Genomic DNA, 27,390 nt, shown 5'->3' with positions numbered 1-27,390 from the left:
ACATAACAGAAAGAAGGATTGGCTACAGCTAGAATAAATAAGGTCTGACTGGAGAGAAGAGGCTCAGCAAAGAGTCTGGGGTTGGTGGGTCTGAGCCAGGGACCACCGCAGAGAATCCTGGGAAACCAGAAGCAAAAAAAGTACCCTTGGTGTCAGAGACAGGAGAAAGTCAAAGACATGCTTTTGTGATAGCACCAGTTTTTACAAGATTTCCTGTCATTAGGGTCTTTTTTTTTTCTTTTCCCTGATTAAAGGACTCGCTGTGAATGAGATAGCTGAGGCCAATGTAGGTCAAAAAGTAATCAGGAAGCATATTCAGACAGAACAAACCAGAACCACAGGTGTAGTATTTGGGAATTATAAACCCTCAGCCTTCTGCTACAGGGACTGTGGTTTGAATCAAAACTCCCTGAGCAAAGTAGCAAAATGCTGCAAGGAAGAAATCTTATTCCCAGAGGCAGATATTGAGAAAATCAGAATTGGAGCATCTGACAGCAGGGGTCCTCTAGGGATATCACACAGGGCCCAGCTAGTTGTTATAAACCACGGGTATATCCAGGGCCTGTCAGCAAGTTGTGTAGGGATCCTGGGTCATTTGCACTCAATGCTTGATGAACAAAGGCAGCCCTGCTGGGAGAAATGAGACGGGCCATTGCGAGGGACGCCATTGTGAGGGACACCACCTTGGTGACACAAAGGTTTTGTCTGGTGGTGTGCAGGCACACACACTTCAGCATCAGTTAGCAAAATCACTTCCTCGTTTCTGGGTTCCGCTTTTGACCCTGCCCGGTAAGAAGTTGATCTTCAAGCATGAAAATCACTCTGTTTATGGAAAACCTACTGTGTGTCAAGTATAATTGGGATACACCTCTACAGCTGAGGAATCTCACCTTGGAAATGGCAAATGACTTGCTTCTTGCTGCACAGCTAAACCAGGAATTCCCAGTTTGGCCAGCCTGGAAGCCTGAGCACACCAGGTTGTCTCAGGGCTCACTGTTCCTGGGGTGGTTGTGGTTAGAACTGCCCAGGTCACCCACATGAATAACAAGGCTTAAAATTTGCATACAGCCTTCCACTAAGAAACTCCTTTCACCCTGAGAGGCCTGCTTCCAGCCTGCACACAGCTATAAATCTAGAACCAACAGAACCTCAGGAGGCCCAGAGCCTGTGCCAAGTGCTCTTCTGGAAGCTGCCTGAAAATTCCTTACTGACCTATGGGTTAGCAAACTAGACTGCATTCCTGGAGTTCTGCCCGGCACATAGAAGGCATTCAATAAATGCTGCCTCTTCCAATCCATGCCATTTCCCCACATCTTGGCCTGAAACTACCACGATGTCTTATAATTCTCACAAAGGCTGGCCTGGGGTGCAGATTTCATCACATTCCTACTGGGATAATAACCAGAGCTTTGATTTACTAAGCACTTACTTCTTACTAGGTACACTGCTTTATAGTTTGGATACATCATCTATTTTAATCCTTCCAGCAACCCTGTAAGACAAATATCATTATTATCCCAATTATCAGTGAGGAAACCGATGCATTGAAATGCTACATTACTGGCATAATACATTACTCAGAAGTAAACAATAGGTATGGTATTTGAACATGGGTCTGTCTTTGCAGTATGTGCTCATAATCATTCCATTGGTCTGTCTCTCCAGGAAGTCCCTGGAACTTCTCTAGGCCCTGCCTCTTGTGGTGGTCCTAGTGACCTCCAGAGCTTGCCTTGGTCACAGAGTCAGGGACCTTGAGAACCAGCAGCTCAGCCTCAAAGAAAGTCACAGGTCCAAGGACATCATGCATCTGTTTGGCCCAACGTGTGCCAGGACATAAGCAGAGGAACACTCTGGAGTGTGATATCTCTGCTGCAGATTCAGAGCTTTGATGAATTAGCATTTGTTAAACTAATGCCTACAAAGAATTCTTCAAAGCATAAAAATTGGTATTTCCTACATCCTGGAAAGAATACAACTCTAAAATTCTGCCTGCTATTTAAAATGCTATTCCTTAAGTAAAAGCAGGAGGAGGAGGGGGAGGAGGAGGAGGGGGAGGAGGAGGAGGAGAAGGAGGAGGAGGAGAAGGAGAAATGTCTACCAAGTCTGATAGCTTTCATAACATTTCATAAAGTTTATAATAAGCTTTCCTCAGAGCCTAAACAAGGAGAGTAAAAATTGCAGGATCTCCCAGGCATATCTAGATTGTGGTACTTTGACCCAATCCCCTTATCTCGTCTGAGCACGGCATGTGACTTCGCTGTATCCTGTTTTAGAACAAAGCATTCAGATGATATGTCTTTCCTCTATCTTTGATCTGGTTCAGTTTTTTTCCTCCAGAAAAACTGCATTCAGTTCTCATCTTCAAAACAGAAAATCAGTCTCTGGAAAACGAACAAATCATCTGAGGTGGGAAATATAAACATGTTGTGGAATTCTGGAGAAAAGAGATGCATCATATACAGCTGAGTAAATACAAGTGGGTTAATTACAGCACATCTTTTTTTTCACGTTAGGTTTAAAATCCAGCCATGCTGACAGTCCATTCTTGTCTGCATTGCTTATTCCCTGCACACCAAACAGAAGGCCTTGGCAAAACTTGACCCTGGAAGGAATAGTCCAACTCCTCTAGAGGAAGACAGCTACTTGACCAGAATATTCTTTAGCAACAAAATAAGGAGCTCGATCTTACCACACAAAATTGTTTAGAGCAAAATGAAATAACTTGTGAATACAGTAAATTATCATTTCCACAGGCTGTGGACACGGCTGACCAAATTGCTAGAGTTGTGTGTCTGTGGGTCTTTTTTTCTTCAGTTTTAGTTTTGCTTTGTTTGGCAAGAATGAAAGAGGAAGGCCTCCTAACCACCCCACAGGATGATTCCGGCAAGACTCAAGGTTCCTGAGGCTTACGACTGACTTCAGCCAGCAATATAAAAGGGTATGTGGCTGCAGCTGCTGCCATTTGGGTTTTTCCTTTGGCTTCGGTTTTAACTCAGAGAACCTGCTCACCAGGGACTCCCTGCAGCTCTTTCCGGGGGGCCCAGGCCGCTGGCTCTCTCGGGGCTTCTGCAAAAGCAAGGAGTGGGTCTGTGAGTGTTTGTATGTTTTTCTATTCCCTTCACACTTATGAAAAGTCTGTATGTGAGAGTGCGGGACGCGTGTGTGTGTGTGTGTGTGTGTGTGTGTGTGTATCAGAGAGGGAAGAGTGGAGAAGGGAAGCCAGACTGACAGATTCTGTGGCCTCAGCTTCAGAGTCCCTCAGCGGGCAGCCTCTGCAGCCCGGCTGGTCTCTCGTGGTGCACAGCTCCAAGATGAAGTCCCCCTGGAATATCCTTTTGGTGACTCCTCTGTTCTTACTCCTGCCGCTTTGCACCTCGGCCTCTCCAGCCTCTGATGACTCCCCAAGCACCAGAAACCCCAATGGCCACACCTGTCTAGGTACGTGTTTTGCATATTTTTTATGTGGGCATAACAATGGGGTCAAATACTTTGCTTGCATAGTAAATCACCTATTTAGTGACATCAATAGCTATGAATTCCAAGTAAGGTGACAATAACCTCCCCAACATAGAAAACCTTGAGCCTGAGAGTGAGCACATATGTGTGCACAGAAGGACGCTATCCAGTGGCTAGTTTGAATTAGTTGTGTAAGTCTTCCACCTCGCTGGTGATTGTATTTTTTTTTTCTCTTGGAGGGACAACCCTTAGAAAAGCCTGAAATTCTTACCCCTTTCAGGACAGTAGGCAGCGTTGAACAGTAGAAAGAAGGTGGTCTTTGACATCAGACAGCATGACTTCTGCCATATTCCTGGTCCCTCCACTGAGACTCAGTGGTAGGGGACATAGTTCCCTCCTTTTCGTGGGAAGGTTAAGGAATTTGTGGCCATCCTCATTAGCCATGGGTGTTCGTTTGGATGCCCATACAAATACTCCACGGCCCCGAGAGCTCAGGGAGTCTATTGCTACTTGGGTTTGATGACGGGTTAGCACCCATTTCCACAATTCGCAATTTCTGGCTAACTGCCTGGAGTTGTTGGCCAGTCCACATGGTTAAGAAGAAAGGTGAGTGCAAGATGTGTCCATCATGTGATCAACATTTACTGGGCAATGACTGTCCTGAGCCAGGGGCTGCAGGCTGTCCCAGCTGGGGTCTCACTGTTTGAGTTGGTTCCTTGGAGAAACAGGCTCAGAAATTTGCACACAGGGGTGTTTATTGAGGTGTGCTCTTGGGGAAAACACCATGAAGAGGGAGTAAAGCAGCAGGAATAGGCAGAAGGTAAATATGGGCTATGTAACAGCCACACATACACACACACACACACACACACACATGCACGCCAATCCCACTCTGGAGCTAAAATGGCCCTTCAAAGTGGCCTGCAGTGGGTCCAGACACTGGAACTGCCAACAGTGAACAGTCACTGGATATGAACTGACCCCAGGGGGCAGCTCCTTTCAGTGGAGGCAATACCTGCAGAGGCACTTGCTGGGAGCCATTAGCACCGATGGTCCCAGCAACAGGGGGAGGGAGTGTCTCCTGAAAGGGGACATGAGGATATGAGGGTGCTCGGGTTTGCAGGGCCGAATGTGGGGTTAGCTCATTCGCAGCTGGTGGTAGGAGGAAGAACGTCAGGTAAGAGGAAGAGAGGCAGGAGAATACAAGGAGTTTCTGGTTGGGCTTCCGCTACTTTCTGAAAAAAAGCAGGACTATTTGACTTCACACTCACTGGCACAAAGGCACTTCCCAAACATTCCTATGTGTCCCCTCTCCACATGGTCAATGAATGGCCACCACATGCCAGACCTTGTGCTCTGTGCTAGAGATACAAAGATGAATAACAGTGTTTAACAATTTTTAAGTTTATGTATTTTGAAAGAGAGAGAGAAAGAGAGAGCAAGTGAGGGAGGGGCAGAGAGAAAGGGAGAGAGAGAATCCCAAGCAGGCTCCACACTGTGAGCACAGAGCCCAATGTGGGGCTCCAACTCACAAACAGTGAAATCATGACCTGAGCCAAAACCAAGAATCGGTCGCTTAACTGACTGAGCCACCCAGGTGCCCCAAATGAGAATAATATTTAAAACGCCTCTGTCCTCAGCAAGTTCACTGTTCAGTTTAGGGGGAAATAAAAATGAAACTCTGGACTGTAAAGATTACAGTTCTTTGAAATGAAGCACAAACTGAGAGCTTAGTGCTCACAATAATACTCCACCTGTCAAAGAACTCTGAACTGTGGCACCCATGGTACAGCCAGCAGAAAGCCAAGAAACACAGAGCAAACGCAAACCATTTCGAAGCAAGCAACTGGTGACTGCAAGAACCTCGTCATAGTCATAACATCACTGAGCAAGAACAAAATAGGAAGAAGGGTGGGGTGAAGTTTTAGAACTTTAGAAATATTTCTACCCAAGTATTGCCAAAGAAGGAAGCTTCAGGTATTCCCAAAGATTTCACTTGCATTTACCCTCCTGATGAGAGACGCTGGGCTACAGAAGTCTTGAGAAAACTTGGTTAGGCAGTTGGATTTCTGATCATCCGATTGAGCAGTAAGAGATCATCTTTGTTAGCAGCTAGGGATCTCCTAATTACCATTCCAAAATAAAGTTTTACTTTGACTATAAAAGTATACACCTGCCTTGATTTATAAAAGCATAATAAAATAAAATACTTATAGTCACCTTCTTAACACATGGAAGTAGTTCTGCTTCCCAGTTTTTCCTGGAGCTCAACTGAATTAATTGTGTTCCATCCATTTTTATGAAGATGCGCATTTAGTGATCATATTTGTTTCTTACTCATGAAAGGTTTTTTGCTACTGGTCTGCAGCCGTTCTTGCAGCTTCCTGGCATTTCTCCCTGCTGCCCTGTGTCTTTTCTCTGAGTTGCATCTGGGCTCATTGGAGTGGTGTATAAAGAAAGTAAGGGTTTTCCAGTGACAAGAATTACATTTGTTAAGTTAATGAATATAAGACTGCTAACATTTATTGAGCGTGTATGTGCAATTAACAGTCTTCCAAAAAGTTTATACGAAGTATCTCATTTAATCATTAAAATGACCTTATGGGATATATATTATCATTATTCCCACTTGGCAGGGGAAACAACTGTGAATTAGAGAAATAAACAACTTGGCCAAGTTTACGCAGCCAGTTAAAAGTTGGCCTTAGATTTCACTGTCAGTGTGATTATGGTTTTTTGGGGTTTTTTTTTTCAGTGATTAGGTAGGGGCAATATATTTCTTCCTCACACTTTTTTAAATACTATTTTATTTTATAGCTTTATTGAGATATAATTCATGTACTAGAAAGTTTACCCTTTTAAAGTATAATGTTTATTTGTTATATGCATAAGTTGTATGTATATTGATCATCAATATTTAATCCAAACATTTTTATCATTCTAAAAAGAAACCCAATATTTATTACCAGTCACTCCCCATTTCCTCTCTTCAACCCCTAGAAATCACTAATCTCTCATATCTCTGTAAACACTTCTATAAATGGAATGATAACAATATATGGCCTTTTTGTATAGGTTTCTTTGACTTAGCATAATGTTTTAAGGTTTGTCCATGTTGTAGCATGTACCAACTTCATTTATTCTTAAGTTTTTTTGTTTGTTTGTTTTGTTTTTGTTTTTCTCTTAGTAATCTCTACACCCAACCCCGGTCTTTTACTCATGACCCTGAGATCCAGAGTTGTATGCTCTTCCAACTGAGCCAGCCAGGCACTCCCATTTCTTCTTAGGAATAAATAATATTTCATTGTATGGATATGCCCCACATTGTTTGTCTAGTCATTATTGGTGGACATATAGGTTGTTTCCAGTTCTTAGCTATAATGAATAATTCCGCTATGAACATGCATGTACAAATTTTTGTGTGCACATTTGTTTTCATTTCTCTTGGGTACATACCTAGGAGTGGAATTTCTGGGTCATACAGTAGCTCTATAGTTAACATTTTAAGGAACTGCCAAACTGTTTTCTAGAGACACTACAGTATTTTACATCCCCACTATTAGTGCATGAAGGTATCATTTTCCCACAACCTCGCCAATACCTTGTTATTATCCATCTTTCTTATTATGGTCATCCTCGTAGATTTGGAGTGATACTTCATTGTAGTTTTGATTTGCATTTCCCAAAATAATAATGATGTTGAACATCTTTCCGTGTGCTTATTGAACATTTGCATATTTTCTTTGACAAAATGTCTACTCAAGTCATTTGCCCATTTTTTAATTGAGTTGTGTCTTCTTATTGTTGAATGATAAAAGTTTTTATATAATCTAGATATATATCCCTTATCAGATACAAGATTTGTAAATACTTTCTCCCATTCCATGGGGTTTTTTTCCCCACTTTCTTGATAGTATCCTTGAAAGAGCAAAGTTTTAAATCTTGATGAAGTCCAATTTATCTATTTTTTCTTTTGTCTTGGGCTTTCTTGTATCATAGCTAAATCCCATATTTAAAAAAAATTTATTGAAACTATTGTCTCTTTCTTGTCATGTGCCCATCCCCTTACCTTGTTTGTCAGACACTGGGTCTCTAACTACCATTTTAGTGACCCGGAGTATAACTGCTGGGGTTGTAAGTAACAGGAATCAACTTGAGCTAGGCTGAGAAAAAAAAAAAAAAAGAGAAAGCTTTCCTATGAGGATCCCAGGAATGAATTTTAGAACCAAAAGGCAGAAAAATACAATTAGGCCTAAAAATTGAGCCAGGAGCCAAAAAATGATGGCTGTCAGTGTCCTAAGGAGTACTTTTCTGGCCTCTCAGTACCTCCATCTCTGACCCTATATAGACTAGCTGGTTTCACTGCTCTAGGCCCTTTGGCCAATTATGGGCTCCCACAGTCCAGAGTTTGCCTGCAGTTGTCCAGTCCACACCAAGATGGACTCTCCTTCTGGTTGTTAATCCAGCTTCCTGGCAGAAAGAAACTGGGCTCAGTCTTTAGGCCACTGAATAAGGGCAAGTGGGAGTGAGGAGAGCTCGCTGTACACATGTGGCTGTCAGAGCCACGGGTGAGAAGACAGCTCTCCAAGAAGTGAGGATTGCTGGGACTGGAGAGATACTCTAAAGGAAGCCATCACAGAAGTTACTGAGTGATTGCACCAACATCTCTGTCATAAGCAAGCACCTTCAGCTTCAGTCCCACGAGAAGACTTTGCAGGAAGGACGAACCAATACACCTGGAGGACACCTTCTTAAATATATTCCAAAATCAGAACTAAGCTGTGCAAAGCCCCAGTGCCCCCTTCCAAATTTACCACAATTTGTTTGCATGGAACCATACATCCCATTTGATCACTAAGCAAATGCTGATTCAACTGTGCTTGAGCAAGCAGTGCCTCTTTCTGCCACTTTCCAAATGTTATGGAATCAATAATAAGCCATGTTCATTTTTACAAAACATCATTTTCTTTCCATGGGTGACTTAGGGGCAAAGTAATATTTATGTTTCTAAGTCATTGACATTTTAAATTAATTCATTGAGTTTTTTGTTTGTTTTTTAAGCACTTCTAAAAGGTTAAAAAAAACACCTACCTCCCCCCACCCTTCATCTATGTTTGGTTAAATATATAAAATACCTTCAGAGTCAGTTAAAACCCCATTTCCCCATCCCCCACATCTCACATAGAGTGACTTTATAGCTTGCATGATAAAGAGAAAGGGGTGCCAGTGTGAATGGTAAGATGACAGTGTTACTGACAAAGATAGGAAAGATTTAGATAGAGCCAGCAGAGAAGTTTGAAAATTTATGATCACAATTTTATATACAGAAATTTCATTTTCTCTATTTCTCTGTAACTGAACACTTGTTCGTAAGCTGCTGTTGCTGCTGATAGCACAAAACACTTCATCTTACCGCTTTGTGTTTAAATTTGGTCTCCTCTGGGTACCTCAGGGCTCTCTTCTTTCCTTGCTAGGGCTGGTCTCAATTCTGAAGGAGGGCTTATGTACCATTCTGACATTTACAGCTCTTGGCCTCTGAGGGCAGGCCTCTGTCCCCATGGGGTGTCATGGCTGGTGTAGATCATGGGCTCCTCTCAGCAAGGGAATATCCACTGTTGCTCTCAGAGCATCTGCTCATCTCCATCCCCCCACCATCCCCCAGGTCACCCGCTGGGGCCTTCAGATTTTGCTGGTCTGGCCTGTCACCTACTGGTTCCCAGCTATAGCTGTAGCCCCCTGCACTTTGCCCCCCACTTTTCACACCTTCTCCCCTCCTTAATTCCCATACTTTTATTTCTATATTATCATAGAATTTAACCCCAACTTTGGCACAAATGTTAGGTTTCTGATCATCTACACTTTCACTATACCCACATTTGCCTGTTATTTTCCTGGACTGTTCTGGGGGGTCACATCTCTGAAAAGAAAGGCCATAAAGACACTATAGAGAGAGATCTACCACTTTGGGGAAAGGTCACAAAGTGAGCAAAACCTAAAGAACTCAAGTTAACAGTATGCTTTTCTTCAGGCAGAATGTGAATAAATTTTAGTGGGGAGGGAGGGTGTGAAACTAGAACATAGATTAATTGTACTATGGGAAAGAGGAAAAAAAAAGAATGTTGCAAAGCATCAAGCTGAGTAAAATCCCCATAAAGCTATGATGTATCCATCTCTCTATTTATATAGCTATTTTATATAGCTCTGACATATGTGAGTGAACTGCACACGCCAATCAAAAGACAAGATGATCAGACTAGATAAATAAGGCAAGATCCAACTATATTCTGTCTGCTGGAGATGCTTTAGATTCAATAACACAAAAAGGTTGAATGGAAGATACTTGGAATTAATATATTAGTATCAGACAAAATTGACTTTAAGATATGAAATCATCCTAAGACAAAGAGGTATTTTTAATAATGATAAAGAGCTCAATATATCAAGAAGAAGTAATAATTGTAAATGTACATATACTTAATAATAGAGTCAAAAAAAACCCAAGAGATAAAAATTTAATTAAAAAATTAGAAAAAAATACAATTCGACAATACAGTTGAAAATGTCAATGCTCCTTTCTCTGTAATTGGTAGAACAAAGGACAAAAAGTATGTAAGGATATGGAAGATTGAGCAACTCTGACTTGACCCAACTAACATCTAGAGAACACCCCATTCAGCTACAGCAAACTATACATTATTTTTTAACTATACATGGCCCATTATCCAGTATAGACCATATACTAGGCAAAAAAACAGGTATCAATCCATTTTTAAAAATGGGAAATCATACAAATATTTTTTGAATTAAATTAGAAATCAACAATAGGAACAAATCTGGAAAAAAATCAAATGTGTATAAGACAACACGCTTCTTTAAAAAAATAATAAGAAAACAGGAAATCACAGGAAAATTAAAAAAATAGTTTGGCTTAAATGAAAAACCACAATATATAAAATTTTATGGAATGTAGCTAAAGTAGTGTTTAGAGAAAAAAATACTTATTTTTCTTTTTTAGACAGAGTGTGCACAAGGTGGGGCAGAGGAGTAGAGAGACAGAATCTTAAGCAGGCACCACGCCCAGCACAGAGCCTGACTTGGAGTCAGTCTCACGACTCTGAAATCATGACCTGAGCCAAAATCAAGAGTCAGATGCTTAACCGACTAAGCCACCCAGCCACCTCCGAAATTCATAATTCTATACCCTTATTCTACAGAAAAATTCAACATCAGCAAAAATCCTTAACAAAATATTAACAAACTGAATCCAGCAACATATAAAATGATTTATACTCCATGACCAAGTGGGGTTTATCCTAAGAATACATGGTCATTTTAACATCTAAAAATCAATTAATGGGATATCCCATTAATTAATAGAATAGAGGCTATAACTACATTATCATCCCTATAGAAATAGAAAAATTATTTGGCAAATCTATCACCCATCCACATCAAAAACTCTCAACAAATTATGAAATAAAAAGGAACTTTCTTAACCTGATAAAGGGCATCTATGAGAACCCTATTGCTAGCTTCATACTCATTGATGAAAGACTTAAATACTTTCCTCCTAAGATCAGGAACACAGGAATGGTGTCTACTTTCAACACTGCTGGTCAACATTTTTTGGAAAATTCTCTTCAGTTTAATAAAGAAATAAAAATAGTAGAAGCATGCAAGTTGGAAAGAAATAAGTAAAACTATCTTTAGAAGTAAAACTGTCTTTATTTTCAGACAACAGAATCCTGAATATAGAAAATCCTGAGATATTAACAATAAAATGACTGTAATGAATAGGAAAGCTTAACAAGGTTGCAGGATTCAAGATTAATATAAAAGTCAGTTACATTTGTTTATATTACCAACACATTTTCAAGAATTGAAATGAAGAAAACAATTCCATCTACAATATAATAAAAAAAAATACCTAGGAATAAATTTAGAAAAAGAAATGTGATTACATTGAAAACTACAAACCATTGCTGAGAGAAATTAAGAATGCTTTATTGGAATGGACAGATGTCTCATGCTAATGGATTGGAAAACTCAATAGTATTAAGATAGCATTACTCCCCAAATTGTATCTATAAACACAATTTCAATCAAAATCCTAACATCCTTTTTTGGTAAAAATTGGCAAGCTGGTCCTAAAATTCATATGAAAACACGAAGAAACTATAATCGTCAAAAATTTTGAAAAACACTGTTGGAGAACTGACACTATCTGATTTCCTATTTCAGATCACTTGCAATTAGTAATTCAACATAAATTCTGGGTCTCAGGTAAGAGCAAAAACTATGAAACTTCTATAAGAAAATCTTTGTGACTTTGGATTCAAAGATTCTTAATATGACATCAAAAGAACCATACAAAAATAAAAAAAAATTCTAAATCGCACCTTATTAAATTTAAACATTTTTGCTCTCCCAGAAACATCATTGGAAACTGAAAAGAATATTGTGAGAAAATATGCACAAACTGTGTAGATTTCAATATAGCAATGACTATTTTAATTGATGCTATTGACAATGTTCACTTTCAAAATCCCGTATTTTAATATGTTCAGTGTGACACTTAGAAGCATTTGTATTTCAAAGTTCAACTGATCTGGATTAAAATCACCAGTCAGCCAGTTAGTAGCAGAATCGCTGCTTATCTGAAAGGCCTTGGTATGTTGCCTAACTTCTCTGCGCCTCCTGGTTTTCATCTGTAAAATGGGAAGTACCAATCTCATGAGGGTGTTGTGAAGATTAAATGAGATATAGCTTGTAAAAACACGCAGCTGAGAGCTGAAACAATGAAAGTATCATAGAAAATGGCATTTCACATTTTCCTAGAACTTGGTAAGGTAGAAGGCAACTATTAAAAAGTTTATTCAATGAGAAATTATCTGATAAAATACTATGTATTGGTTTTTTCTAATTATAAAAGAATGTGTGCCTTTCATAGAGATTTTAGGAAACAGCAAAGAATATTTTTGAAGAATAAAATCAACTGTAATCCCCAAACCCAGATGATCACTATTGATATTTTGCTATATTTCCTTTCAAAAAGGTCTGGGTATGTGTTTATGGAGTTTGGGACCTCGTCTTATTGTTTTGTTTGATTTCTAAATCTGGATGGCTAAGTAGACAATCTAAAATCAACACTTTTTTTTTCAAGAAAACATTTGTAAAAACTTTGGTGGGCGCCTGGGTGGCTCAGTATGTTAACCATCCCACTCTTGATCTTGACTCAGGTCATGATCTTGTGGGTTCGTGGGATTGAGCCCCACTGCAGGCTCTGTGCTGACAGTTTGGAGCCTGCTTGGGATTTTCTCTTTCTCTCTCTCTCTCTCTCTCTCTCTCTCTCTCTCTGCCCCTCCCCTGCTTACACTCACTCTCTCTCTCAAAATAAATAAATAAACTTTGTTTAAAAACAAAAGAACTTTGGTAGTAATAAGTCTTTGCTAGCAAGTGGAAATTTTTCATTTTCTTTCATCTTTTATATCTATCTTATCTACCTACCTACCTACCTACCTACCTATGTATCTATCTAATCTATCTACCTATCAATCCATCCATCCATCATCAGTCTATCCTTTTCTATTCATCCATCCACCCACCCACTCAGCCATTCATCCATTTGTTTTTCTATCCATCCATCCTCTATCTCTAAGTACATATCTTAAAATTCAAAAATAGAAGTGAAAGGAAACATGAAGTCATATATTTTTGGAAAGATAATCTGATTAGTTACTTTAATGATAAGGTCTGACTTTGCCATTTAGGTTTATACAGAGGACATTTCTCATAACCTGATGAACTAAATCTGTAGCTCCAAATTTGACAAAAATATACATGAAGTATGCATTTAGATAAAAGGTTTTACTTACAATATTATATACACAAAAGTGTATTGAAAAGAATAGTATTTCAACTTCCCAGTTCTTTCTGAGTGTATTAAGTTCTAACAAGGTCTCTCGAGGAGAATTATAATAGATATAATTAAAAGAAGAGTCTTAGTAAAACATATATATATACATATATATGTATATGTATACACACACACACACATATATATATATATATATATATATATATATATATATATCTCCCAGAAATTGAGAAAATAGAAGATTTCATTGATTCGGTAACAAATGTTTTTGCAAGTCAGGTGGTTTCTAGTTCTTTGCTTTCAACACGATTGAAGGGGCACTTAATGGAGTTTTCAGGTGATAGATCATTTGAAATAATTGCCAATGATAGATCACTTTAAGACTTTTGACATTTAACTTAGAAGGAGTTAAAGAATAAAGTGGCATTTCTCTACCCAAAGTCCTTCTATTTCATTTACTTAAGTGAACATGTTTTCTCAGCACTTGCCTCTTTAAAAATGAAAAATAGGAACAGACATGATGCTGAACTTTGCCTGTTTACATGAATAAGTAATATTCTTCATCAGACATAAGTACTAATTGAAAAGGGCAATTATCTCTTTAAGAAGTGCAATTCCAATAAAATTTTACTTTTATTATTTAGGAATTGTTAAATTGACAATACATATTGCTGAGAAAAGTTAATTTTACTAATAATGAAAACTATCCAGAAAAATTTTTTAAAACTTAGAGTTATATTCACAGGAAATTAAAATTTCCATTTAAATTTTATTCATATTTTTAGGGCTAAGAAGTATAACAGTGCCATCAATAAAATACATTCAACCATAAAAATATATTACATTGGGATACAATTCTATACTGGAAGAAAAATTCAAGGAGGTAGACTTTTTATTGAAATATGATTTCAAGGAGAGGGATTATCAACATAAATTTCTCATTGTGAAAAAAGTGCTTGAGCTTATATTTTTTAAGTGGATGAGAGTAGGTATGAATCACTACAGTATTTAGATTCCTTTGGATACATAGAGATTAATGTATGATTTCTACAATTAATATTTATAGTCTGCCTAGATTTATACACTCTGCATCTTTTTAAATTGATATCCATTAATATTACATTAACATCCATTAAAATGTGGGAAGGGTACATAGTTTCTCAAATTTCCTTTAGGGGGTACAAGGTAAAATGTTTGAAACCGTTGGTTTACACTGTAGACTCTACAGAATTTGGACCCCATGCTCTATGGTCTGCCCTTCAAGGCTCTTCACAATGGGATCCATTTCTACCTCTCTCACTTTGTCTTTCCCATGGACCCTGAGCTCTAGCCTTGGCCAACCCTTCTCTTTCTCACAACCAAGTCTTTAAAAAAGCGATTCCTCTCTTTTTGAAGGCCTTTCTTGCCTTTTTCTGTCAAATAAGGTCCTTCCATTCTTTTAACACTCAACTCCTTCAGGAAACTATCACTGGCTACCAAGGCAGAGTTAGTTTCTTTTTTAATCAATAATTTATTTATTTTTTATTTGCATCCAAGTTAGTTAGCATATGATGCAACAATGATTTCAGTAGATTCCTTAATACCTCTTCCCCATTTAGCCCATCCCCCCTCCAGCAACCCTCTGTTCTCTATATTTAAGAGTCTCTTATGTTTTATCCCCCTCCCCGTTTTTATATTATTTTTGCTTCCCTTCCCTTATGTTCATCTGTTTTGTTTCTTAAAGTCCTCATATGAGTGAAGTTATATGATATTTGTCTTTCTCCAACTAATTTCGCTTAGCATAATACTTTCTAGTTCCATCCACGTAGTTGCAAATGGCAAGATTTCATTCTTTTTGATTACTGAGTAATACTTCATTGTGTGTATATATACATATAATATATCATTTTTGGAGACGTGTCTACTCATGTCTTTTGTCCATTTCTTCACTGGATTTTTTGTTTTTTGGGTGTCGAGTTTGATAAGTTCTCTATAGATTTTGGATACTAACCCTTCATCTGATATGTCATTTGCAAATATCCTCTCCCATTCCGTTGATTGACTTTTACTTTGCTGATTGTTTCTTTGCTGTGCGGAAGCTTTTTATTTTGATGAGGTCCCAATAGTTCATTTTTGCTTTTATTTCCCTTGTCTCTAGTGATGTGTTGAGTAAGAAGTTGCTGCGGCCAAGATGAAAGAGGTTTTTGCCCGCTTTCTCCTCGAGGATTCTGATGGCTTCCTATCTTATGTTTAGGTCTTGCATCCATTTGAGTTTATTTTTGTGTATGGTGTAAGAAAGGGTTCCGGGTTCATTTTCTGCATGTTACTGTCCAGTTTTTCCAGCACCATTTGCTTAAGAGACTGTCTTTATTCCACTGGATATTCTTTCCTGCTTTGTCAAAGATTAGTTGGCTATACGTTTGTGGGTCCATTTCTGGGTTTTCTATTCTGTCCCACTGATCTGAGTGTCTGTTTTTGTGTCAGTACCATACTGTCTTGATGATTAAAGCTTTGTAATACAGCTTGAAGTCTGGGATTGTGATGCCTCCTGCTTTTGTTGTCTTTTTCAAGATTGCTTTGGCTATTCGGGGTCTTTTCTGGTTCCAGACACATTTTAGGATTGTTTGTTCTAGCTCTGTGAAGAATGCTGGTGTTATTTTGATAGAGATTGCATTGAATATGTAGATTGCTTTGGGTAGTATCGGCATTTTAACAATGTTTGTTCTTCCTATCCAGGAGCATGGAATATTCCATTTTTCCATTTTTTGTGTCTTCTTCAATTTCTTTCATCAGCTTTCTATAGTTTTCAGTGTATAGATTTTTCACCTCTTTGGTTAGATTTATTCCTAGGTATTTTATGATTTTTGGTGCAATTGTAAATGGGATCCATTCCTTGATTTCTCTTTCTGTTGCTTCATTATTGGTGTATAGGAATGCAACCATTTCTGTGCATTGATTTTATATCCTGCAACTATGCTAAATTCATGGATTAGTTCTAGCAGTTTTTTGGTGGAATCTTTTGGGTTTTCTGTATAGAGTATCATATCATCTGTTAAAAGTAAAAGTTTGACCTCCTCCTGGCTGATTTGGATGCCTTTTATTTCTTTGTGTTGTCTGATTGCAGAGGCTAAGCCTTCATGCTATGTTGAATAACAGTGGCGAGAGTGGATATCCTTATTTTATTCCTGACCTTAGGGGGAAGCTCTTAGTTTTTCCCCATTGAGGATGATATTAGCATTGGGTCTTTCATATATGGCTTTTATGCTCTTGAGGCATGATCCTTCTATCCCTACTTTCTTGAGGGTTTTTATTAAGAAAGGATGCTGTATTTTGCCAAATGGTTTCTCTGCATCTATTAAGAGGATCATATGTTCTTGTCCTTTCTTTTATTGATGTGATAAATCACATTAATTGTTTTGCAGATATTGAACCAGCCCTGCATCCCAGGTATAAATCCCACTTGGTCGTGGTGAATAATTTTTTTAATGTATTGTTGGATTTTTGCATCCATGTTCATCAGGGAAATTGGTCTGTAGTCCTCCTTTTGCATGGGGACTTTGGTTTTGGAATCGAGGTAATGCTGGCATCACAGAAAACGTTTGAAAGTTTTCCTTCCATTTCTATTTTTTGGAACAGCTTCAAGAGAATAAGTGTTAACTCTTCTTTAATTGTTTGGTAGAATTCCTCTGGAAATCCATCTGGCCCTGGACTCTTGTTTTTTGGGAGATTTTTGATTACTAATTCGATTTCTTTACTGGTTATGGGTCTGTTCAAATTTTCTATTTCTTCCTGTTTCAGTTTTGGTAGTGTATATGTTTCTAGGAATTTGTCCATTTCTTCCAGATTGCCCATTTTATTGGTGTATAATTGCTCATAATATTCTCTAATTATTGCTTGTATTTCTGCTATGTTGGTTGTGATCTCTCCTCTTTCATTCTTGATTTTATTTACTTGGGTCCTTTCCTTTTTCTTTTTGATCAAACTGGCTAGGGGTTTATCAATTTTGTTAATTCTTTCAAAGAACCAGTTTCTAGTTTAATTGATCTGTTCTACTGTTGTTGTTGGGTTTTTTTTGTTTTTTGTTTTTATTTTGTTTTGTTTTGTTTTTGGTTTTGATAGCATTGATTTCTGCTCTAATCTTTATTATTTCCTGTCTTCTGCTGGTTTGGGGTTTTATTTGCTGTTCTTTTTCCAGCTCTTTAAGGTGTAAGGTTAGGCTGTGTATCTGAGACTTTTCTTCCTTCTTTAGGAAGGCCTTGATTGCTATATACTTCCCTCCTATGACCGCCTTTGCTGTGTCCCAGAGGTTTTGGACTGTGGTATTATCATTTTCATTGGCTTCTAGGTACTTTTTATTTCCTCTTTAACTTCTTGGATAGCCCATTCATTATTTAGTAGGATGTTCTTTAGTCTCCAGGTATTTGTTACCTTCCGCAATTTTTTCTTGTGGTTGATTTTGAGTTTCATAGCATTGTGGTCTGAAAATATGTATGGTATGATCTCAATCTTTTTATACTTGTTCAGGGCTTATTTATGTCCCAGTATGTGATCTATTCCAGAGAAAGTTCCATGTGCACTGGAGAAGAATGTATATTCTGCTTTAGGATGAAATGTTCTGAATACATCTGTTAAGTCCATCTGGTCCAGTGTGTCATTCAAAACCATTGTTTCCTTGTTGATTTTCTGTTCAGATGATGTGTCCGTTGTTGTAAGTGGGGTGTTGAAGTCCCCTACTATTATGGTATTATTATCGATAAGTTTCTTTATGTTTGTGATTAATTTATATATTTGGGTGCCGCCACATTTAGAGCATAAATATTTACAACTGTTAGATCTTCTTGGTGGATAGAGTCCTTAATTATGATATAATACCCTTATTCATCTCTTGTTACAGTCTTTATTTTAAAGTCTAGATTGTCTGATATAAAAAAAAATCCAGCTAATCTGGCTCTCTTTTGGCGACCATTGACATGATAGATGGTTCTCCATCCCCTTGCTTTCAATATGAAGGTGTCTTTATGTCTAAAGTGGGTCCCTTGTAAACAACATATAGATGGATCTTGTTTTCTTTTCCATTCTGTTACCCTATGTCTTTTGATTGGAGCATTTAGTTCATTGACATTTAGAGTGAGTTCTGAAATGTATGAATTTATAGCCATTATGTTTCTTGTAGAGTTGGGAGTTTCTGGCGGTATTCTCTGGTTCTTTCTAGTCTTGTTGCTTTTGATCTTTTTTCCCCCATCTTTTCTCCCCTCAGAGAGTCCCCCTTAAAATTTCTTGCAGGGATGGTTTAGTGGTCATGAACTCCTTTAATCTTTGTTTGGGAAACTTTTAATCTCTCCTTCTATTTTGAATGACAGCCTGCTGGATAAAGAATTCTTGACTGCATATTTTTCCAATTCAGCCCCCTGAATATATCCTGCCACTCTTTTCTGGCCTGCCAAGTTTCTGTGGATAGGTCTACTGCAAACTTGATGTGTCTTCCCTTGTAGGTTAAGGACTTTTTTTTCCCTTGCTGCTTTCATGATTCTCTCCTTGCCTGAGTATTTTGTGAATTTGACTATGATATGCCTTGTCGATGGTTGGTTTTTGCTGAATCTAATGGGAGTCCTCTGTGCTTCCTGAATTTTGATGTCTCTGTCTTTCCCCAGGTTAGGAAAGTTTTCCACTATGATTTGCTCACATAACACTTCTACCCCTTTTTCTCTCTCTTCCTGTTATGGGACCCCTGTGATTCTGATGTTGTTCCTTTTTAATGAGTCACTCATTTCTCTAATTCTTAAATCATGATCTTTTGCCTTAGTCTCCCTCTTTTTTTCTGCTTCACTGTTCTCCATAATTTTGTCCTCTATATCACTGCTTGCCTCAACCATTCTTGCCACCATGGCATCCATTTGAAATTGCAGCTCAGTTATAGCATATTTTATTTCATCCTGACTAGCCTTTATCTCTGCAGAAAGGGATTCTAATCTGTTTTCAACCCCAGCTGGTATTCTTATTATCATGATTCTAAATTCTGGTTCAGACATCTTGCTTGTATCTGTGTTGATTAAGTCACTGGCTGTCATTTCTTCCTGTTTTTTCTTTTGGGGTGAATTCCTTCATTTCATCATTTTGAAGGAAGAAAAGGAATTAATAAGGTAAAAAAATTAAAATTAAAAATTAAAAACAACCCCAAAAATATCAAATAAAAATTGCTGGATCCTAGGTGTGTTTTGGTCTGGTTGTTGGAAGGAGCTTGATAGATTAGAGAAAAAACAAAAAGATAAGAAAAAAAGTTGAAAGTTTGAAAAAAAATGAATACAATGAAATAAAGTGAAATGATGTAAGTAAAATATAATTTGAAAAATTTACCAAAAATGTAAAAAATATAGTAGAAAAAATTAAAACTATTTTTAATAAAAATGGAAAATAAAAATAAATATTTTCTCTTTCTGTATTCAAGAATAAGAAAAGAAAAAAATTTGAATAGATGGACCAGCAAATATGCTGTAATACTATTGAAATTACATCAGTTTCCCCTAGAAGTCAAAGTATGAAGCACGTTATAGACCGTAAACTAAGCAAGTGCAGAGACTTGTGGTGTTCCTGAAGAGTGACGTTGGCCCAGTTGGGCGGGGCTTAGTGTAAGGGCTCTGCTCTCCACTAGGTGGGGCTGCTTAGCTTACTGGAGTGGATTGTTGTGGCAGGCGTAGTTGTGTATGCGCATGCGTGGGAGGGGTGAAAATGGCATCACCCACCTAACCAGTGTCTAGTATTGGAACTCTGTGCTTTTCTCAACCAGCAATCGCGCACCTGTCCTTTGTCTCCAGCTTCTGTCTACTCCCCACTTTTACACTGTCTGTGACCAAGCTGTCATGTTGCCAGGTGGCACCTCCCTCCTGAGTTTTATCTCTGATGCGGCTGTGTTTCCCAACCCCTCACTTCTGAAGGACTGAAGCTTTGACCCGCTCAGACCTTCTAGGTGAGGGTCTCACTGAGCAATGGCTGAGTGCTGGCCCCACCCAGGGACATTCTCGGGACTGTGCTGCCACTGATGTCCAGAGACTGTGGCTCCAGCCTGCCCCAGACTGCCGGCCTGCCCCAGAAAAAGTTCACGTGATTGTGTAGCAGCAGCATTTCAGGGGTTATGGAAAATCATGACACATATCTGGCACCAGGCTTCACCCTTAATGACCTTGTTCCAGCACCAGCAAATGTGTTTGTTCTCCAGGGTCCACTGAGACCCCCTCGGACCTCGCTCTCTGCTCCTGGGGATTTGCCCTTCCCAACAGAGCACCACCAGGTATCGAGCTGTGGAGTTTCAGATTCTGTACTCCCCCTGTTTATAGAATCGTAATGGAATTTAAACCCTCTCCTTTCTCCTTTCCCCTTTTTTTGTTCAGTCCCTTGCATACTCTTTCTTTTCTCTCCAGCTGCTTTCCTACTCTACCCCCTGCCCCCACCCCTGTTTCTGTCCTATCTCTGCACAAAAAACAGCTCCCTGACCTTAGTGGCTTCTCTCTCCCCCAGTTCACTTCCCCACACCTCATACCTGCTGAGTTCTCTGGTTTAGGTTGTGCAGATTGTTGTGTTAATCCTCAAGTCAGTTTTGTACGTGTTCAGGATAGTCTAGTGTTGATCTGGCTGTATTTCAAGGATGAGAGACACACAAAAAACCTTCCATGCTGTTCTGCAATCTTGGCCCCTCCCAGAGTTAGTTTCTTCTTCCTCTATGCTTCCAAAACACTAACAGTTCCCTCTACCATAGCACTCACAGGTTGCCATAACTAGACTGTTTTTCTCATCATCAGGCTTTCCTCCTGGTCTGTGATTTCTTTTATTCATGTTTGTATCCTCAAACTTCTGAGCATATAGTAGGTGCTAATAAACATGTGTTGAATTAAAAACAGGATGGAATGGTTCCTGTCTTTACTCTCATCTCTTTATTATTAGCTTTTTATATATTTCTAAATTAGTCAGGCCAACCATCCTGGGTCTCTCAACACAGTCTGCTTATTTCCTCTCATCAATACTCCTCACCCTTGAGTACCCCCAGCCTCTGTTCTCACTAGGAAATTGCCCAATATAGTGCCTCTCTCATTGCCAGTGTTCTTGGGAAATTTGGCAGTTTGGAACTCACTGCACATTTTCTCATAAAGACAATGTTCTAGGTGATGGTGGGGTTAAGCCACAGACCCTAATCTGCCCAAATGTAGTGAAAATACTACTTACAGGCAATAAAAGCAAATTCAGCTATAGAAAAGTAAAAACACTGTTGGTACAGCAATATGTTTTTCAAAGATAAGCTTCTGAGTTTTTATTTTAAAAAGAATCACAGAGAATATGTCTTGGCCGAATGGTCTCAGCAGCTGGAGTAGAAACTGACAGTAGATATTTGTTAAATGCCTACTCTGCTAGATAGCATATGCATTTGTGTGTTGTATCACTTAATTCCCACAATGCTTTTGCCAGGTATGGCAGATAACCTGTGGTGAATTACAAACTACTCCACACTTATACAGCAATTATTTATTAGCTCATAATTCTATGGGCTGGCAATTTTGGGCTGGACACAGTTGGGTGATCCTCCCACTAGAGATCCCCTGGGCTCACTCCTGCTGCTGCACTCACTTGGTAGATGGCAGAATGACAGCGGCTGGATGATTTAGAATGGCCTCATTCACAAATGTTGGCAGGCTGTTGGTTGGGGCACCTTGATTTTCCTTTATGTGGCCTCTCCAGCAGGTTCAAGCTCACAGCTATAACGTTCTAAGAGGGCAAAAATGGAAGCTACAAGGCCTCTTGAGGCCTGAGTTCAGATCTGACATGCTGTCATTTCCTCCATGGTCTACTGATAAAACACGTTACAAGGCCAGATTCAGAGGACTGGAATAGATGGCCATGTTTAGTGTAACACACAAGTGAGCATTATTATTCCATTTGGTAGGTGACAAAATCTGGGTCCAGAGAGGTTAATCATCCTGCCAGATACCTCAGCTCATAAGTCAGAGAAGCAGGCCCAGGTCTGTCTGACCCCCAAATTCTTCTACTCTCTACTATAACATAATTTCTCCCTTCATTACTCCCTTCCACTCTCTTTTCTTCTTACCAACCTCTCCCTATCCATGTCCGGACTCATGAGACGAGGAAAAGAAAAGGGTGAAGGTGTAATATTCATATCTGGGTTGTGTACTAGTTAGTAACTACTATCGTAGGGAAACAAAACTGGTAGGAAGGTAATTTTAAGTGACTATTTTCATACCCTATTTCCTTTTCTTTTCACCAACATGAGAAAGGCCTAGGAGAGTGTAAACATGTAAAGCCATATCTTCTGCTCCCACACAAGCAGGGAAATCTGAGGAAAACAGAGTTTAGCTGCTTGAGGAGCGCTATTGTGGTGGGAGGTGGGACATACAAAGTCACCCAGGTGCATAGGGACTCAGGAACCCAAACCCAGGTGTGGTATGGTCCCAAAACCTGTGCTCGACCCTTCCCTGGAGCCCAAACCACAAATAAATGAATCATTTTTGATTCTCACTTGTCCTCATACTTCTTTCCTTCACATGCCAATTCATTAATAAATTGTATTGGGTTAACCTCCACAATAGATCCCACATCTGTCTATTTTTCTCTGTCCCCCCTACCACTCGTTACTCTCCAATCCACCACCATCTCTCTCCGGTACCAAAATAGCCTTCTACTTCATCTCTCTGCTCCCACCTTTGCCCCCTAAGTACCTTCCTGCCTGTGACAGCCAACGTGATAATTTAAGACATAGATCAAATAGCAGCAGCTCTTTCCACAAAACCCAGCCATGGTTCCCCATTGCTCTCTGGAAAAATCCCTGGCTCTTTTGCAGTCTACAAAGCCCATGAAACTGACATCTTCCTTTCTCTGCACTTCATCTTTCACCATTGGGTTCTGGTGCCAGGTTTTCCTAGCTTTAGGCCATGAAGTGGCATCAGCTCCCCCTACTTCTTACCAAGCTTGCCCCCAGCTCCTTATGATCCTTTCCATTATATTAGCCATTTTTTGTGTGCGTTCTCCAGATAAGCCCTCTTTATCGGCTCTAGCTCAGAAGGTTTATACCACCCCATCTTCATTACCCTCTGCTATTTCACCCTGTTCCTTTTCTTCATGGCTCCTAAAATTATTTATAATTATGTGTTTGTTTGTTTACCATCACTTTTCTCCATTACAGCATAATCTCTAAGAGGGCAGGAACCATATCAGTTTTTTTTCAGTACCTACTCACAGCCCAGCACAGTGCCTCCATCTAGAAGGAACTCAGTACATACTGTGTTCCAGTCCCAGCTCTCCTGTTAACTAGCCACATCCTTGGCAAGATAGCTGACCTCTCTGAGCCTCTGTCTGCTGGTCTGTAAAATGAGAGCAATGATTCCTACATCTATGAGTTGTTGTGAAGTTTGAATGAGATGATAATGTATGCAAAACACTTTGAAAACTGCAGGACACACTCTAGCCATGTGATGAATTATTTATGTGTCCACTTAGGGTCAAAAAGGAAGGATAGTCATGCTGACCCTGTCTCTGACAACTGCCTAGTACTTTCTGGGCTTTTCGATGAAGTGTGGGCTTCACACAAATGGGAAATCTTGTAGCCGTCTCTCTGCAGTTGGCTGAATTTCCAGCCAGCATGGATATGATTATAATTAGAGTTGCAAGAGTCCTGTTTCATTTCAAAAGGATTCTGGATATAGTCTGCAACCTACCAGAGGAATGTGTCCAGAAGCAGATCCCTGTGGCAGATGTTTTTATTGGGTCCCATTCACTTCTTTTCCTACAATATCAGGAGTGTCTGTTTCTATTACACTCATTATTTTCAGAAGCCACGTGAGAAGAGATTTTCCATATGTGAGGTTTCGAATGGTGACCATTGAGCAAAGTGCACCACTCTCGCTCTCTGTAAATGAACAGTAGCTTGGACAAACTCACTTTAGCAGAGCCAGGCCTTTTATCAGCAGCCAGAGAATGGTCTGTAATGCGAAGAATTACTCTGCCCATGCGTCTAAGGGAAAACATTCTTTAGCCTGTCAAGACAGTGGAACCTCTTATTAGAAACTATAGCCAAGTCAATTTCTCCACTCTTGCCAACTAAAGGATTCAGAACACACTGCGCTGCAGACCCTAAATTAACAATCCAGCTGGAAGGGGAGTTGAGGCCCCTGGATATGGGTGAGGATGTCTAAGGGAGCATGATTCAAATCAAAGCTGAGTCCAACCTGGGCGTTTACATATTTCAAACCCCATTACCCAGTTTTCTTCAGAGCCCTTTGATCATAACTCTTCACTGGGCAGAGCAGAGGTGATATCAAGGTCCACTCCATCAGAGACAGCTGACTTTTTTTTTTTTGGCTCCTTTTATCTAATGATTTCCAATTTTAGCAAGGAGTGCTAAGAAGCCACCAAAGTCATAAGAGTCCTTGATGGGATTCCTCTGAGTAAAAGAAAAACCCATATCTATAAGTACAAAGAAGCAGGTTGAGGTTTCGAGTGGCACAATTCTCTTTGCATTGATCCTTGCAAGCCTTGGATTAAAACAAATGCATACCCTCGTTTCAAGTCCATGCTGGGTGAAGCAGCTCATTGATGAGATGCCACACAAAGTGATTGTTATGCAAGATTTCAACCCCATGTCCACCGCCTTCTGTGATCCCCAGCTGCAAGTCGTGACTATTTGCTATCAGATCCGCTGTCTGACTCAAGAGTTGGCTCTGGTTGTTTCACACCAGAATGAGAAGTGCAGTCATGCCCTGCAACAAGATGGAATGAGAGTAAGCAACGTTGTTGGGGAGATGACTGAGTCTGAACACAACTTCAGGTGCACTCATTAACCTTTTCCTACGGAGACCCCCAGTAACTGACAACTGAAATGTCACTGTGCCGGTTCTCCAGTCAGCTTGCTTCAAGTCAGCACACATCTCTGTCCCCTGACTCCAAACCACACCCTGCATCAGGCATTCAAAGTTAGAGACAGTAAGACCCTTCTCCCACCTTCAAGGAACTTCTGGTCCAAATCTAAACTCGTAAAAATGAAGTTCCAGTGGAGAGGTAACTTGTTCAAGTTACACTGTTTGTAACTCATCCATCCAGTATTTGAACCCAAGTTTATTTTTTAATTCAAAGCCTCTCCCTTTTCAACTATACCACACTGCATCCTCTTACCACACTGCAATCTCATTATTTATCATTGTCCTTCAATTGCAGTTATTAAAATTTATTTAGCTCCCGTTACTTAAGAGGTGATTGGCAGAGGCATAAATTAGGGGGTAAAAGTATTATAAATGTTGAAAATATTCACATATGTTAAATATATTTTATATATTTAAAGTAAAAGTGAAATTGGTTTATCTCTGGGTGAGTTAAATGATGTTTATTTTATTTACAATATTCGGTATTTTTTGTTTTCTACAATGAGATTGCATTGCATTATATTTTGAAATGTTATTTTTAAAATAAAACAAAATACACATGAAAATACTTTTTAGATCATAAAGTGCTAATAAGTATCAGCTACTAAATTTCATTGCATGTAATAGAACCCTCAATGCATGGATTACTTAAAAGCACATCTGATCAACCTTGATAGTTGGTGTTGATAAATGCGCAGGTGCTCTCAGAGCAGTGAGATTGTGGTTTTCAAGATCACGCTCAGATTAGGTGAGCCTAGCTTTGTCTGGCTTTATCTGAGGATACAGAGCAATCAAGGCCAAAAGCCTCATCAGCTGTTACAGTGTCTAGAAAGGGGAAAGTATCTCGCTCATTGACAATCCTGCATTTTACAGAAGATTTTATTTCTTTCTGTCTAGAAATGCTCAATTGTACTATCACATCTGTTACCAGCCACCTTCCCTCAAGGAGTCCTGGTAGAAATCTGGCTTTATGTGAATTTGGGTTCCCAGCACCTTGAGCAGATGGTTAATGGCGAGTTTACTACTGGGCCAGGCACCCTGGAACTTCTTCATTTGGGATATAAGCCTTCTTTTTCCTCCTTGGAAACCAACCACTGCTAATAAATGCCACTCTTGTCTCTCTGAGGCCTAACAATTTCCTCTCACAGACTTACTGATCTTTGACCAACCAACCCTTTGTGTGTAGAAGAAAGAGTCCCCTCTCTTTGGAAAAAGGAAGTTTGGGCTTTCCCAGGCATTCAGGAGATCAAGGCTGGTGATAGAAACTTCTAAGGGGTGTCAGCCTGCCATTTCTGGGCCTTCACATATATATACCAAGGTTGGTGAAGTAATATATTTCTAATTTAATCTGAGGTTCCTTTTAGACACTTAGTATATTGGCATATGCTTTCAAGCAGAGTGCTTTCTAGCTGGGAGGTGAAATGATACTTTACACTCGTGTTATGATTTCAAAGGCATGTTCACTTGCACTGTTATCTCACTGAATCATTACAGCCTCTTATAGGAAACTTATTACCTACTTTGCAGTGAGGAGACCAAGTCTTAGAAAGCCTGGATGGTGAGTCCAAGATTCAAGAGCAGGACTCAATTCCAGGTCTTCTGACTCTAAAGGCTGAGCAATTTCCACCACATTTCTAAAATTAAAAACCTGACCCTAAGTCACAGCTGAGTATGTATGGGGTGGGGATGATCCTAATCCCAATGAAACCAGCTGCTGCAGAAAGGAAGAAAAGGGGGGAGGAAAGAAACCAGTGTCTATTGAGCTTCTGCTCTGTGCTGACTTGTTTATTTCCACACTGTCTCCTTTAAAAGCCATGTCTGTCTTCTATGCGATTGAAAAGCAATGAACAGGGGCGCCTGGGTGGCGCAGTCGGTTAAGCGTCTGACTTCAGCCAGGTCACGATCTCGCGGTCCGTGAGTTTGAGCCCCGTGTCAGGCTCTGGGCTGATGGCTCAGAGCCTGGAGCCTGTTTCCAATTCTGTGTCTCCCTCTCTCTCTGCCCCTCCCCCGTTCATGCTCTGTCTCTCTCTGTCCCAAAAATAAATAAACGTTGAAAAAAAAAATTAAAAAAAAAAAAAAAGAAAAGAAAAGCAATGAACATAAACAAAGATTCAGTTACCTCCACAAAGTCCTATAGCTTACAAGTGGCAAAACTGAACTGAC

At 39.5% G+C, this 27,390-nt stretch overlaps 1 protein-coding gene across 3 annotated transcripts in view; it reads left to right on the top strand.

Annotated features, from left to right (window-relative positions):
- Positions 1–2,400: 2,400 nt before the first annotated feature.
- AOAH (acyloxyacyl hydrolase) overlaps positions 2,401–27,390 on the top strand; it is a 167,132-nt gene continuing 142,142 nt past the window's right edge. For 2 of the 3 annotated variants that reach the window (XM_047849272.1, XM_047849274.1), the window contains exons 1-2: positions 2,948–3,089; positions 3,247–3,438. In XM_047849272.1, coding sequence (XP_047705228.1) covers positions 3,312–3,438 — 127 coding nt within the window. In that variant the 5' untranslated portion in view covers positions 2,948–3,089; positions 3,247–3,311. The other variant, XM_047849273.1, reaches the window with a different exon arrangement.

Source organism: Prionailurus viverrinus, chromosome A2 (genome assembly GCF_022837055.1).
Source record: "Prionailurus viverrinus isolate Anna chromosome A2, UM_Priviv_1.0, whole genome shotgun sequence".
Taxonomy (NCBI): Eukaryota; Metazoa; Chordata; class Mammalia; order Carnivora; family Felidae; genus Prionailurus; species Prionailurus viverrinus.
This window is presented reverse-complemented; position numbering and strand designations above follow the sequence as displayed.